At 41.6% G+C, this 15,935-nt stretch overlaps 1 protein-coding gene across 1 annotated transcript; it reads left to right on the top strand.

Annotated features, from left to right (window-relative positions):
- Positions 1 to 407: 407 nt before the first annotated feature.
- esyt1a (extended synaptotagmin-like protein 1a) lies at positions 408 to 15,731 on the top strand. The gene is made up of 31 exons (XM_070909681.1): positions 408 to 871; positions 1,932 to 1,973; positions 3,596 to 3,730; positions 3,970 to 4,043; positions 4,275 to 4,347; positions 4,431 to 4,520; positions 4,603 to 4,658; positions 6,016 to 6,136; positions 6,365 to 6,541; positions 7,058 to 7,140; positions 7,313 to 7,361; positions 7,659 to 7,748; positions 8,665 to 8,760; positions 8,850 to 8,921; positions 8,997 to 9,083; positions 9,257 to 9,406; positions 9,725 to 9,907; positions 10,040 to 10,216; positions 10,335 to 10,417; positions 10,538 to 10,586; positions 10,667 to 10,756; positions 12,017 to 12,112; positions 12,305 to 12,376; positions 12,472 to 12,558; positions 12,667 to 12,813; positions 13,601 to 13,731; positions 13,807 to 13,896; positions 13,987 to 14,118; positions 14,207 to 14,312; positions 14,460 to 14,509; positions 14,632 to 15,731. The coding sequence occupies exons 1-31, from the start codon at positions 542 to 544 to the stop codon at positions 14,657 to 14,659; spliced, it is 3,246 nt and encodes a 1,081-aa protein (XP_070765782.1). The 5' UTR covers positions 408 to 541; the 3' UTR covers positions 14,660 to 15,731.
- The last annotated feature ends 204 nt before the right edge of the window (positions 15,732 to 15,935 follow it).

A 15,935-nucleotide genomic window follows, 5' to 3' on the forward strand; every position in this document is an offset into this window, starting at 1 on the left:
GGTTATGAAAAAAAGATAACGGGTTGAGCAACCTGTGCACCCTGGCAGTATTTTTGGGCGTAGTGGTTCATTTGAGTTTACATAGTGATGATGGTGTTACTCTGAATAAAACGTGTCCTCTGGTGTCTTCAGTTAAAATAAACATTCGTTCACTTTGCATACAGACCGTAATACGCTCCGCCCGAGTCTGTGCGTGACGCTTCAAGTTAATTCTAGGGTTTAGGTTCCTACTGGATTTCATGTGAAGGAGGGCTTGAAGCAGAGCCCGCCCTCGCGGGTATTGGTCTCTGCTTGTCCTGCTCTGCGAGAGGAGCTTTACACGTAAATGAAACATTTTAGTGCCCTGCGGAACTGAGGGGCAGCGCAGCGGAGAGACTCGGTGGGCATGATCTAACCGACAGCAGCCCGCAGTTTATCGGTGATTTCTCGATGGTTTGTAGAATTAAACGGTGGTGAGTCTTCACTGGCGCTTGCCACTCAGTGCGTAGGAGCAGAGGAGCTGAAGGCCAGGTCGAGCCAGTGAAGTCAAACCGATCGTGCGATGCCAAAAGCGGATGCAGAGCCAGGCATGAGCAGGGGTACGGCGGTGGCAGCCCCGGCCTCCTCACCGAGCCAGCCCCCCGGTGAACGCGCAGTGAGCGTGCTGTGGTCGTTTGGAAAATGCCTGGGTGCTCTTCTACCTGTGTACCTTGCCGGATATTATGGCTTCAGCATCAGTGTAGTGCTGTTCGGTCTGATGATCTACATGGGATGGAAACACAGTCGCCTGGAGAAAGTGATGAGGCTCAAGTCTGCAATGTACCTCCTGGAGAACGAGAGGGAATTCACCACTGAGAAGGCTTTCAGAATCAAAAGGGATTTGCCTCCCTGGGTAAGGACTGGCTCGTGGTCATTTCGCTGCAGTTCGTATCACCTGTCACATCTGCCACATCTGTCAGGCGGAACTTGAGCTGCAGCTCAGCTATACTCACTGTGATAGGCTCTTACATGCATGTTACTCATTAGTAGGCGTTTGTTTAGAAGCTCCAGACTTCTGAACACATTTACGCATAAAAAGACAGGGAGACTACAGGGGAAATATGTGCATGACTGTTCTTTTTGTTCGCAGTATTTTCCTCCTGCCCCTGACCAGCCCCAAGTTTAGACATTCCTAATGTGCAGTGCCTGGGGAATTACTCTGAACTGCTGCCACACTGAGGGATGTGAAGTAACATGTCATATGAAGCCTTTGTAGGGGAAAGGGGGAAAGATTGACACTGAGCAGACTTCACACTAACTAGACAGTAAAATGCATGTCTATACTGAAAAGATTTATCTAGCAATAGGAGAGATTCTCTGTGTGTGTTTCCTCTTCCTGTTTCACCACAGTAGAGCTGCCGTTGACCTTATCTGGCTCCAAAAACACGATGACTCATAAACATCGTTCAGAACAGAGGCTGTGACCAGGACCACCATATCTGGATAGAAAGCGAGAGGGAATAAACTGTGTGTGTATGTAGGTGTGTTTAGGGCAGATAGGCCTAATCTTGAGATCTCATGTCTCTGTGGTTTGGAGGAGAGGCTGATGTGCATGTGGTTGATGGTTCCTGAATATTTGTCAAAGATCAAATAAGTTAATAATAATAATAAGTTGTTAGGCCTGTGTTCTCTCTCTACTTTTAATTTTAGAGATTTAATTGTATAGGTAGAAAGGTGGAGAATTGCTTAACAAAGTAGAAATACTATCTTGTAATTAAACTCTAAAGTTCGGAAAATTACTTTGAAATAAAAGTACCCTATTTGAACTTCACTGAAGTATCTACTTCTGCCCAGGCAAATATTACTAAGAGAGTCATCTCAAGTATTTTAACTACTATGCTCAGAGCTGGAGGTCATTTTACACTACTGCTTCGTATTTGAGCTCATGCCTGACCAGTATTACTTGTCCACAGGTCAACTTTCCAGATGTGGAAAAAGTGGAGTGGCTGAATAAGGTATGTTTTTTTCCCTATGAAACTTTGCTGTGTATTTTTTACATTAAGAATCATTTGTTTCGACATGCAGCACCTTGTATGATGATGGACTGCTCTGCTTCGTTCAGCTGAACTCTTAGCAAAGCAAAGGAAACAACAATGACTTCATTTGAGTAACTCCAACAGCAGCTCCAACGCTTTACATTTAATATGAAGATAAAGAAGACTTGCGTGGACTTCAAGTGACCCGGCTCCCGATGCAGCCTCTCCATCAGAGCAGATTATCTACTGGTGTAATTAAGAGGCAGGGAGAGCGGCTCAGATCATATCGCAGAACTCTTTGTCTCTGTCAGTACACTAACCTCGCATCAGCACGGGGCAAGTGTGGATATGAATACTAATCATGCAAAGCGCCCTTCTGGAGGGAAAAAATGTAATGAACTCAGCTACAGAAGCCCAGATTGTAGGATGGCAATTTGCTGGCCTCGTCTTTCACCAGCCCACGTCTCTCCTGCAGGCTTCCTGACATGTGATCCGGCTGCTCACGCTTACACTCCTCACTTGTAGCCGTAAACAAACATACATTGGCCCTGAAATGTCCTCACCGTTCATTATGTTTGACAACTTGTAGAAATTAGTGCCTGCAAAGGAAAAGCACAAGCACATAATGTCTGTGAGTAATGCATGTGAAAAAGCCCGTGAGGAGTTGTAGAGAGCATCATTCCTCATTGCGTGTCCATAACTGTATCATACATAATGGATAGGATACTATCCTGTAGCTGTAGCCTGTTAGCATCACCAGGAGTTTGGAGGTCAGTGGACAGGAGCTGACAGGACTTGGTGCCTCGCTCTTATACCTCACACTGAAATGCTGAAGCTAACACCAGTGTGAGGCTGTGTGGAGTGATGACACTGACACACAATTCAATTATCACATAGAGTCAATGCAAATTAAAATATCAAATGAAACATTTTTTGGATTTTTTGGTAACGCTTTATTTTACGGATCCACAATTTCTGAAAAATGTCATTATAACTTCATAAGAAGTTTCCAGGAGAGATGTGCAATTTGGTACTAATTATAGGAAAACTAAGGATTATTTGAAACTTTACTCTCCATATATGTTGAATTATATACTTTCCTGTACACACATTTCACATTACCTAATTTCAAAATACTATTTAGGTTACACTGGCAGTTATGAGGAATTAATAATTAATTGGATGTGTACAGAGTGAACTCTGCCTGTATTTTCTCTATAATCAGTGCCAAATTACCTTGTTCTTTCTGGGAAATCTCCTATGAAATTATAGACCTGTGAAGACTTTTGACTGTAAGGCAAACAGTTTGTGGTCATGGCTTTGTGAAGTGTGTCTGTGTGTGTTTATGATTCTTTGTTGTTTGCTGTCATGTTCTGCTAAATAAGTTATTTATTCACAGGAAGTGCTTTGCTATGACTGAGCATTTGCATGCTAATTCATTGTTACTCTCAGAATTATATTACCATGGACGCAAACATGAACCACATTTGATTACTTGTATTTATTCATCACTGTATACATAACAAAACATTGGATCGTGTCATTGCTGCATTCAAACCTGCCAACAAAAATAATGAACGGCCATATGTTCTGCCATGCAGATCCTGCAGCAGGCATGGCCCTTTGTAGGCCAGTATCTGGAGAAGCTTCTGGTAGAAACGATTGCTCCTGCAATCCGCGCCTCCAACATTCATCTGCAGACTCTCAGCTTCACCAAGGTCAACATAGGAGACAAGGTATCTGAACAGTCGTAAAAAGCATCAATTTATTCTGCAAATGTTCCACGACCACGAAAATACAGTGGAGCCCAGGGTATTAAAGTGGGTAATATGTATCTAAGTCTGGTAGTGAATGTCTGGTATTACAAGCATAGAGATTGATGATTTCATCACAGTGGGTGATAATCTTCACGTGTGTCTTTGCTAATGTGATCAGTCTTATTTGCTTTGTGTAATAGCAGCTGTTGTGTTCGCAGGCTGTGAAGGTGGTTGGTGTAAAGGCTCACACAGAACACGATAAGAGACAAGTTATGTTGGATTTGTACCTGAGGTAATGCATCACAACTTTTGTTTTTTCATTATTTCATTTCAGTGAGTGAGTCAGTGAAGTCAGGCACTGAAATAGTCCTGTGTTACTATGACGTGTACTACACCTAGTCTGTTACAGCAGATCATTGTTTACTTAACACAAAAAAGAAAACACCTCTATCATGAGTCGTATCAGCTGCTTACCTTGGTTAAACATGTATCTCTAGATCTCTCACTGCTCTTCTTCTTGCAGCTATGCCGGTGATGTCGAGATCAATGTGGAGATCAAAAAGTACTTTTGCAAAGCTGGAGTGAAAGGAGTCCAGGTATAACACTAAAGATTAAGATATTCCTACATTATATATATAAAATGAAGTGGCCTGAAAACAACTATGTTTTCTGTTTGTAGCTCCATGGGAAGCTGCGCGTGATCCTCGAGCCTCTGATCGGAGACGTGCCGCTGGTTGGAGCCATCACAATGTTCTTCATCCGCAGGCCTGTGAGTGTAGCACCAGTGAACCACATCTGATTACTTTCTAGCTTTGCACTGCATTGTTATATGTCTTTTATCTGTGGCATAGAAACTGGACATCAACTGGACTGGACTGACCAACCTGTTGGATATCCCTGGGCTGAAGTGAGTTTACATGATAGAGCTCTATGTAGATCTCTTTTAGGGTGAGGCCGCATTGATCTGTCTGGTGTTTGTTTTTGATTGTTTTTTAAAGAGGAGTTCCTGTTTGTGGAGTAGGACTGATGAAGTTTTCAGAAAAGTTTGGGGTCTGCATTTTTTTTGGCATTGATGGACATTTATTTAGCTACCAGAATCACAGAGGTTCCTCTGTTCACTGACGGATCTGTGTGGTCACATCCATAAAGGCTAAGTGTGGCGATATCCTATATTTTTGTTCTCGTCCACAAATCCTGTGCAAAGACCAGAACCAACATTGAATTAATCCTACTTACAAGTAGCCAAAGTCTGATATAGCTTATTCCTGCGTGCCACAGAGCTCCATTTTTGCCCAAAAACGATTGAAAACACATGAGTGAGTCACGCTGTTTTGAGTCACTGATTTACATTCATTACGATGAATATGGGCACTGCCGTTATCTTGAGTCAACCCTACGCACACTATCGTGCTGCCTTAAATACTCGGTAAAGCACCAAATGTGTATTAATCCGCATCAGAAAATAGTCCCCAACAAATCCACTATGCATTCCTGTTTGTGTAATATTTGTTATATATTTGTCTTAAGTAGAAACGAATGGTGTTGGGGCCACAGACAGAGTGGAGAAGTCGAAAGTACTGACAGACAGAATAACACGTTGTTGGTTTTGTTCTTTTCATGGTGTTTGTTGATAATAAGAAAAATATTGTACAATGCCAGCCTTATCCTTTAACTTGTTACACTTTATTCCATACTGGTGTTCTTGTATTTATTCAGTACATATATTATGACTCCATGCTTTTATATCGAGGTAGTTTTTAGGGCCCATTATGTAAGGTCAGACTGCGGACAATGTAGAATCAACTACGGTACAATTAATTAGAATATGAAGCTAAACTGATGGTCTGACAAATGGGAACAATGCAACTCAATTTAACATTCATATTCAGTGTAATTGTATGGTGGCTGATTCTACACTGTGTGTGTTTCGATCTTATATGATATACTTACAAAAATACAATTAAAGCATTATCAGAGGTGTTCCTGACACACATCAGTTCCCTCTGGCAATACTTTCAATGACAGTTTGTCATTATTTTTTAATTGTATTCCTCCTTTAGATGACATTAGCCAACATGATTTCACAGAAAACTGTCCTCTCCGTAAGCCAATGGGTTCTACCTGTTGGTTCTGTTGCTGAGAACCTGAATATCATGTTATTTATGCATGTTCATATGGTCAGCAGTAGTATATAGCCTCTGTCTGTCTGTCTGTGTGTCCCTCCCTTGTGTGTCCCCCAACATCGTCCTGGCATTCATTTGCAGTGCCATATCGGACACTATGATAATGGATGCAATAGCCACCCACCTGGTGCTCCCCAACCGTCTCACTGTTCCCCTGGTGGCCGACCTGCACGTTGCGCAGCTCCGCTCCCCTCTCCCAAGGGTAACTGTCTCAATTATGAATGGCCTGGAGAAACATGGACCCACACAGACTGAAGCAGATCTGTCTCAGCATACAAGTTCCAAGCACACACATAGTCTGAAAGTCATAACAGCAAATTCACATTGCGAATGAAAAACATGGATCTGTGTTTTGTGAGGAAGCTTGTTGACTGATTTTGCTTTTCTTTGTGCATGCATGCCTTTTCCTGCATGTGTATGCACACGCTAGGGAGTTGTGCGCATCCACCTGCTGGAGGCTGAGGACCTGATGGCCAAGGACACAGTCATCAAGGGCTTAATTGACGGGAAGTCGGACCCGTATGCCGTTCTGCGCGTTGGAACCCAGATCTTCACCTCTCATCACGTGGACAGCAACCTGAACCCACAGTGGAGGGAGATGTACGAGGTCAGAGGGGCTGGAAGGGAAGAAAACACATCCAAAACTGAGCTGAAAGGAACATGAGATATATGGCTTTTGCCTTGATATTCAAGTGCTGCACTTCCCACCAGGTTGTGTGTTAAAAGTTATAGCTTGGTGTCCTTGCTTCATAGAGAATGCGTAGGGAAGTCGTTGGTAGTAAATATGTCATTGGCACAGAGATAAACAGTTTTGTGGAGATTTGATCTACTTCTGAGGTAGCAGGAAGCCCCTGTTTCAGAGATAAGCTGCTCTTGCGAAAACTGCTTGCTCAGGGACACATTTGTGTTGTGGTTTATGAAATGTGAGCACTGAACACTGAATAGATATTCAATTATTAACATCTACCTAACACAATAGTCAAAAGTTCTTGCCATTGTGATTCTGTTCGCATGCCCTTGTGTTATTGTGTCGTTTGTGGCTTTATCTATATTTGTATATTTGTTGTGTGTTTTGCGTATTGGTCCATTTATGTGTGTGTGTGTGTGTGTGTGTGTGTGTCAGGTGATTGTCCATGAAGTACCTGGTCAGGAGTTGGAAGTGGAAGTGTTTGACAAAGACCCAGACCAGGATGACTTCCTGGGGAGGTAGCTTATTCATTCTCATTCATTTACTCTGTCTCTATGTGCTTCTCATGTCATTTCCGTCTCTGCTATTGCCACGTTGGACCATGACTCTGTCGAAATATGAACGCCTTAGTCTCTGATTCGTGGCTTCATTGATTCCCTCTCTCTCTCTCTTCGTCTGTCTGTCTTTCAGGGTCAAGGTGGATCTTGATATTGTAAAGAAGGCCAGAATCGTGGATGATGTAAGTAGTAATGCTTATGTTTAACCTTCTAGACAAGATTCAGTATTTTACCACTACTATTTATTTTCTCACTCACATCATATAATAAACAGCAAGAACAAGAATGCAGTTATTATACTGTCTCCCTATGAAAAACATCTGAGGAAGACTGCAGTAATCCTGTTAGCATGTGACATTGCAAACCCCATGTGCCCTACTCGTGATCGGCTCTGATCTTCTTCTATCAAGTCCAATCTCAAAGAAATCAGCCAGATGAAAGGAATGTGAGCTTAATGAGCCCTCTGTTTTTGTAAACAGTGGTTCAATCTGAGGGACGTCCCATCTGGCAGTGTCCACCTCAGGCTGGAGTGGCTCTCTCTGCTGTCCTCTGCTGACAGACTGAGTGAGGTGAGTCTCATGGTGCGCAGTGAATCTGTTTTTTGGCCCAATCAGCAGCAGGGCTTTGGGTAGTCATGTGGACAAAAGTGTAAGTACCAGGGAATTATTTTTATGTTGTTATGCCATGTTATTTATTTGTTTATCTATGGCATTTGATAGTATAGAGAGACAGAAAACAAAGAGAGAGAGGGTTGAGACATGCAACTCTTTAAACCTCAACAGCCAGGACACCCTGTTCCCTGATATTTAAAACTAAACTTTAAAATCACAAAAAACACTTAACACTGAAGTTGTATATTTCCCATTGAGTCAAATGTCATTTTTTAGATTAACTATAAACTATAACTGTAATTTGACATTGTTATAATTTAACTTGCTTATTTAACCAGAAAAGATTAAATATCTCTTTTTCATGCCCTTGCCGATAGACAACACAAAATGTGTCACAAGTCAGAGTTAAACAAGAATGTTATTGTAAAATTATTGATAAAGATTACATCCTAGAAACAATTTCATAGTGGCTCCTTTGGGTGGGATGAATTTGGCAGGATGTACTCCAGGTTTTATGTTTTGCTGTCAGCTGATTGTTTTATGTGAGCTTGAGAAGTTGGTTGTGTTTTTACATATTTTTATCATATGTTTTATGTGTTTTATTAAGCTTTATGTATTTAATGTTTGAGTCTGTGTGTGTTCCATGTTTCACATGACGTGTAAGACAAGTTAAAGACAACCTGAGAGCAATCTAAAAACATCACTCAAAATAGATGAGACCTATCTAAAACTGACAGTAAATCAATAACGCATTCTTCATCAACTCGTTATCGATTGCATGGTAAAATTGTTGGTGGCCACTGGTTGGTCTGTCAGGGTCTCAGATCATTTTTCCTCACATGCTCTTCGCTTCTGTTCGCTGTTCCTCTACCAGGTGATCCAGAAGAACCAGAACTTGACCAGTAAGACGGCTGATCCTCCATCTGCCGCCATTTTAGCCATCTATCTTGACCAAGCTCACGAGCTGCCTGTAAGATTATCATTATTCAAGAACTGTCTCGTGTGGCGTGAATTACATTTCCGTCTGTTACCCACATCAACATATTTAATATGTTGTAGATGAGGAAAGGCAATAAGGACCCAAGCCCAATGGTGCAGATTTCCATTCAGGATACAACTAAAGAGAGCAAGGTAAGGCTAAAGCTTGTTCTTACAGAACATTAAAACAAACTCTGAGCGTAATGAACGTTTTCCTCCGTCTTGCAGACTTGCTACGGGACCAACAGCCCTGTGTGGGAGGATGCCTTTACCTTCTTCATTCAGGATCCTCGCAAACAAGACATCGACATTCAAGTAAGTCATTATTAGTAATGACTGAACACACCAGTTATGATTTTACATAACAGTAACATACATACAGTTACTCCCAAGGTACTGGGTATTTATTGTTTATTGTCCCTCTGGTTTTAATAAATTTTTCCTCTTATTATCTCTGTAAACTGAAACTTCCTTTGTTTTTCAATCAGGTGAAAGATGATGACCGTGCTCTCTCCCTGGGCAGCCTGACCATCCCTCTGACCCGTCTTCTGGCGACCTCTGAACTCACCCTGGACCAGTGGTTCCAGCTGGAGAATTCTAGTTCTGCCAGCCGCATCTACGTCAAAATTGTGCTTAGGGTTGGTATTTCGCAATTAGACTCTCTTTTGTGCGCCCTCACGTGTGTCAGGTAGCTGAATCAACCCAGCTGAAGTGTCTGTGTGGAAGACTTTGAAATCCTACCAGCTCTGAAAGGACCGCTTTTGGCCTCGGGAAGCTATCATGAGGCACATGCTTCAGTATCACACCCACAGCTACCCCTTCAAAACCAACATCTCAAATTTGAACTTACCATGGCTCTGTGTATGTCTGTTATCCATGGAAATCATGGAGTGCTCTTCAGTAATTCATGGCTTGACATTTGCTCACCATAACCTGTTTTTTTTGTTTTCAACTAGGTTTTGTGGCTAAGCGAGGATGCCACTCCCTCAACTCCGTCCCCTCGGCCTTCAGCCTCTGGGTCTGGGGTGGGTCAGGGGGGAATCACATCAGAGCTGTCCCTTATGGGGCCCGGCGGGTTAGCTAAACCTCCACCAACACGACCGCAGCACACCACGCCCGATCCAGAGTTTGCAACGGAGGTAAAAACAGTTACCTAGAGTCAAACAGCAGCACCACTCAGCCTCTCTCCCACACACAAACACACACACACACACACACACACACACACACACACAGTATAGTAGCATTCCTTGTCCTTGTTCTGCCCACAGGGAGTGCTGCGTATCCATCTGGTGGAGGCCCAAAACCTGATAGCGAAGGACAACTTCATGGGGGGCATGGTGAAGGGGAAGAGCGACCCCTACGTGAAGATCCGTGTGGCTGGTATCACTTACCGGAGCCACACCATCAAAGAGAACCTCAATCCCATCTGGAATGAACTCTATGAGGTATCATCTTTGTTTAATGCTTGAGTAGTTAGTTCTTCGACTCATCTGATGAAATTATTAGATTATATATATATATATATATATATATATTTTTTTTTTTTTCTTTTCAATGATTTAGGTGATTTTGACCCAGCTTCCCGGTCAGGAGATCCAGTTTGAGTTGTTTGACAAGGACCTCGACCAGGACGACTTCCTCGGAAGGTGCGCCCTGACATTACAAATAAAACATCCACAGCAAATCTGACTACATGGCTCTTATAACTGAAGGAAAATATGTCAACGAAAAGGAGGATAAAGTATTGATCAGTCCTGTCTTCGCAGGTTCAAGCTCAACCTGCGAGATATCATCAGCGCACAGTTCATCGACACGGTTTGTGACACATCTGTACAGATAAGTTAACAAATAATATTCACATTCATGCTTATAAAACGCTTGTCCTCTTGTTGCAGTGGTACACTCTAAATGATGTGAAGTCAGGCCGAGTTCACCTGGTGCTGGAGTGGCTGCCCCGAGTCTCTGACCTGCCCAGACTGGAGCAGGTAAGCTATTTACTCTCTTTGTTTTATTTTTTTATTCTCTTTTTTTTTGGATATACCAAGGCAGCATATAGATAATGTAGTAATTATAATAAAACTTAAAAGACTGTCGAAACAATTGCAAAGGATTCAATTGAGTAATGATAAATATATATAAATATATGATAAAGACACAGGTATAAAAATTTAATTGCGTAATGAAGAAGCAAAACATAGTAAGTAGAACCAGAATCTTGGATGTGCACCTTGATGATACAAAATTCTCTTTAAAAAATGAAGGAATTCACATTAGACAAATGATGGATTTACAGGTTCAATATACACCATATTTTTTACAAACTGATCCTGTTGCAGTGTTAGGGAGAAAGTTGTTCTTGCCATCATAAAGATATCATAAAGTATGTCGATCCAATCATCACTTGAAGGTACTTCTTGCTTAAGCCATTTTCTAGTAACAGACAGATTACATGATAATTATTTGCTTCAGATTTTGGTGTAATGAGTCTTATGAACCTTTAGATCTCACTCTCTTTAAAGATATATATTCAGATTTTTTTCAAGTCTGTCTTCATACAATACTCATATGCCATATGTACAATGAAAGCGTTATTGGTCGGTGTAAATGTCTATACTGGGGGTAAAATTATCTTTTCCAAGTGCAACTCCAATGTAAGAGATGGGGAACAAAATCTGCATTTCAAAGTTTAGCCAAAGTTAATTTGAGGCTTCAGCAGTCTGAGTTAACCAAATCAAGTAAATATCTTCTCTTTTAGTTACAATCTTTTTGTTTCTGGCCAAGATGCTCACTTGATTTGTCTAACTCAGTGTAACTTCAGAAACTTTAGAATGCATTTTTGCACAGGACGAGGACTATGGATTTTGTCGTCCATCTTTCACAGTGAAGTTGTGCTAGAGGAAGTGACTGCTTCACGGTATGGACAGGAGGAATGAAACAGCAAACCTGAAAAAAATCCAAACCTATCCTTTTAATGATGCCTCTTGTAGTGTGTGAGCCTGGGACCCTTGTTTTCTAGCTTTGTTGTTTGGTTGCTATGACAGATGCAAACAGTTTTTAATCAACAGGAAAGAGAAAGACTGGATAATGAACTTATCTTTGCTGATGCTTTGTGTAGATTAGTTTACTTCTGTTCATATCTTTGTAGTGTTGCGAAGGACATTTTAACCACAACTTTCTTATTGCACAATAAGTCTTAATAAAACTCCTTTTCTCTCAATTGGGATATAACTTCCCACTTCCCATAGATCCTGCAGTACCAGTCCCAGCAGACGTACCAGAACAAGGTTGTGCCGTCAGCGGCTGTGCTGTTTGTGTATGTGGAGCGTGCCCATGGCCTGCCGGTGAGGTCATACCTATGAGTCCTTAGGGTTCTATTTGTTGTTTATTGCGATGTGTTTTTCCTCGCTCTAAAGAGTGCAGAAGTAAAGTAGTTGCTTTTAGTGGCAGTGTATTGCCTAAAACACTGCATTAAATCACTGGTGATGCAGTTGACACACTGTTTGTATTACAATAATCTTTATGTGTCATTTCAGTTGAAGAAGAGTGGAAAGGAGCCAAAAGTCGGGGCTGACGTTAACCTCAAAGGCGTTTCAAACAGAACAAAGGTAGGATGACAACTTCTTAGATGAGCTTGTGGATGCGACAAAAGAAAAGTGCCGTTTGAAAAGACATGAAATGCTTCTGATCTTTCTTTCCCAAGATTTGTGAGCGTTCCACATCCCCTCGATGGGACGAAGCCTTTCACTTTTTGGTTCGCGACCCCAGAGATGAAACACTCACAGTGAAGGTGAGAGTCATTGACATTGTATTTCCACTTTTTGCCAGAACTATGTCGCTGTGAAGCAGATTAAATGAATCCATTCCATTTATTATATATCTATATGTGTGTATCTAGCTTTCCCACAGCTGGGGCCAGGCCCTCGGGTCCTTGACACTTCCTCTCAGAGAGGTGCTGCTTGAGCCAGGCTTGGTGCTGGACCGCTGGCTCAATCTGGATGGAGCGCTGCCAGAGAGCCAGATACTACTGAGGGTCACGCTCAAGGTACTGACAACGTATCCTGCTTATTTCCTCTACACTACCAACATATGGCACTCTGTGCCCATGTGAGTTGAGTTGTTATCACTTGAACCTGTAACAAAATCTATTCATAGACAAACATCAGATGTGCAGCACCTCTTGCAAAATAGCATGTGCTGTTGACTGAAAGATAACAGATATCTTGCACAATGCCTCTGTATTCACTTTAGCACTTTAGTTTTGCTAAGTAGGTAAGCTTAAAGGAATAGTTCAACATTTTGGAAAATATGCTTGTTCGCTTTTTTGCAGAGCACTAGATGAGAAGAATGATACCACTCTCATATCTGTAGCTTAGCTTAGCACAAAGACTGGAAACAGGGGGAAACAGCTAGCCTGGCTCTGTCCAAAGATAATAAAATTGGCCTAAGAACACCTCTAAAGCTCACTAATAACTTCATATTTACCGTACAAACATGAGAGTGGTATTCATTTTTTCCTTTAACTCTCAGCAAGAATGTCACACTATTCCTTAAACAGCAAAAAGACATAACCCCCATACATATACAGATACCGGCAAGGTATCCATCAAAACAGGGGTGTTGAAAGTCATTCTGGGAGCTCACAGATTTATGCCCTATAACTATGTACCAGCATCTGACTTTGGATTTTCCCTTAAACAACAGTGGCAACACAACTTCAAGTCTTGCTGCATAGCAAGTCTGCAGAACATTATTAAGACATGAGGTAAAAGATCATTATGCAGTAGCGATGTCATGCTAAGCTATGATTTCTGTTTCCGTATGTCTCGCAGATCTTGGACACTCAGCTGGCGCTGTGTCGCAGGGCTGCGGGGGAGGCAGGTAATGACGCCTGCGGAGAGGAAGTCATTCCCAGATGGGTTCCTTCCCATCTGGACCTCAGACAGAGAAGCGGATTCGCCATGTGAGTCACACACGCCAGCATCATTGTGTAGTCGCAAGTATTCAAATAATAACACTTTCTACGCTGTGTCTTTAGAGCTAGTGATAACGCAGCAGGACAGGTGAAGCTTACCATCGGCTACTCCACAGAGGAGAGCAGGCTTTTCATCACCGTTCACTCCTGCAGGTCTCTATATGACATATGTTACCTCTTTATCATCACATGTTTGACCTGGGCTAGTCTGTATCAACACACGTTTGCTGTATATACCCACAGAGCCCTGGCAGCCTGCTCCAAGGATGGTGCAGATCCTTATGTTTCCTTCATCCTGCTGCCTGACAAGAAGGCCACCACCAAGAGGAGAACTGCCACCAAGAAGAGAGACCTCAACCCAGAATTCAACGAGAGGTAAGACAAACAAACGAGACACTCGCGATAGTGAAGGAAAAGCAAGAACGTTAATGGACTTCTCCCTCCTTCTTCTCTCTTTCTGTAGGTTTGACTTTGATTTCTCTCTCGAGGAGTCCATACAGAGAAGACTGGACCTGTCTGTGAAGAACAGCGTCTCCTTCATGAGCAGGGAGAGGGAGCTTATCGGCAAGGTATATATATCATCTGAAATGCACGTAGTTGTTTCCAAACATCGCATGGCTTCCTTGGTGTTGATGTTGTGATTGTGACCAGACACCAGAGATACAGAAATGTTAAACCTTTCTGTAAAATCTTTTGACTCTCCGTGTTGCCCTCAGCTGCAGCTGGACCTGGACCAAATTGACCTCAAGACTGGTGTCACACAATGGTAATAATTTAGACAGCTACTGAACAGTATTGTGTAATGATGAAGTTGTATCAACAAATGTTTAAATGTTACTTTTTTCAAGATTGTTTGAACAATGAATTGTCTCCTTTCTGTTTTTCCAGGTACGATTTGGTCGCAGAGACCAACTAGAAATATCGACAGTTGGTCTTAAATACTATATAACATTAAGTGTTGCTTCTGTGATCTGTGATTTGTGTGTTTGTATATTCAGCTTAAATTAAATTTCCAACATCACTGAAGAAAAAACAACGATGACATATCTGCTCATCAAAAACACAGTCCATCAGTATTTATGAGAAGAAACTTTACATGTAGCTTGTCATTCGTAAAGTGTTAACTGTGCTGAATCCACACTGTCTTGGACAGATTCTTCAGTAGAATATTTTGGCTGAATAGATATTTGATAATAATGCAACTATGTTGCACAACCTACCAAGTTTATAAATGTTCAAAAGCATGTCAAAGTCCTCTTTGAATTTTATTTATAAAAGGGCTTATAATATCCTAAGATAAGACAATGTTTTATGGATTTACAGCATCCAACACAACCGAAAGAGATTCCTTTAGATTTTATTTTCTACAATCTTCAAATAATTCCCAATATTACTTTGTTTATATACGTTTATATCATTGCCTTAAGTATTACAAAACTGTGCACAATTTGTCAGTGTTTATGAATTATGTTCCAAATGAAGTTTTATATGTTTTAACCAGAGCTTTCTTGAAGTTGCTTTTATAAATCAAAGTATTACAAACCTAGACCCTCACATTTACCACTGAAAACAGAGGTAGATGATACTGTAAGCAGAGTCTGAATCACTGTGCTTTTATGAAGAGAAAACTTTGTAGATACTGAAAACACATCGCTGGTGTTCTTACAGACACCCATGCTTCTTTGTGTTTGTATGTGTTTGTAGCGCTAAATGCAACAGGCTGAAGCTGTCGGCCGTGTTTAATCTTTATTTTTCAAGCAAAACAGTTGTGACCTTATGAGAAGCAAGCAAATAGTGTACGCCAGCAGTGGGACAGCCTCTGTGCGTCACCACTGTCACCTCACCACAAAGGCTGATTTGTGGGAATGGAAAGAAAATAGCGTTGAAGTGTCAGAACTGAAGAAGAAAAAAGCTGAGCTTTGACATTATTTGAAACATATCATCATGTATCTGCTGAAGTTGTTGATTAAACTTTTCACTCTCATGAATCAAAACAGTTGTGTGACTTCATTTTAGTGTAAAAGTTGTTGGTTTTTTTTAAACTAAATATTAAATTTTTTTTACCTTTGAGGGTGTTTTGCTGAAATGTCATACTCATATCTCGCCACTAGGTAGCGATAAAGCGCTGACAAAGCCTCACCTTTCCGTCCAGCTGTATGTGGGCTCGCTGCCTACAGATGTGAGGGGCGGGC

The sequence above is a fragment of the Enoplosus armatus genome, chromosome 8 (genome assembly GCF_043641665.1).
Source record: "Enoplosus armatus isolate fEnoArm2 chromosome 8, fEnoArm2.hap1, whole genome shotgun sequence".
NCBI classification, from domain to species: Eukaryota; Metazoa; Chordata; class Actinopteri; order Centrarchiformes; family Enoplosidae; genus Enoplosus; species Enoplosus armatus.

What these genes read in the sequence shown, in the direction of transcription:
- esyt1a (XM_070909681.1), top strand. Translation starts at nt 542, where the DNA reads ATGCCAAAAGCGGATGCAGAGCCAGGCATGAGCAGGGGTACGGCGGTG. An exon ending in ATACAACTAAAGAGAGCAAG is followed by an intron (nt 8,922 to 8,996) that starts GTAAGGCTAAAG and finishes TCCGTCTTGCAG; the next exon opens with ACTTGCTACGGGACCAACAG. An exon ending in AACAAGACATCGACATTCAA is followed by an intron (nt 9,084 to 9,256) that starts GTAAGTCATTAT and finishes TTTTTCAATCAG; the next exon opens with GTGAAAGATGATGACCGTGC.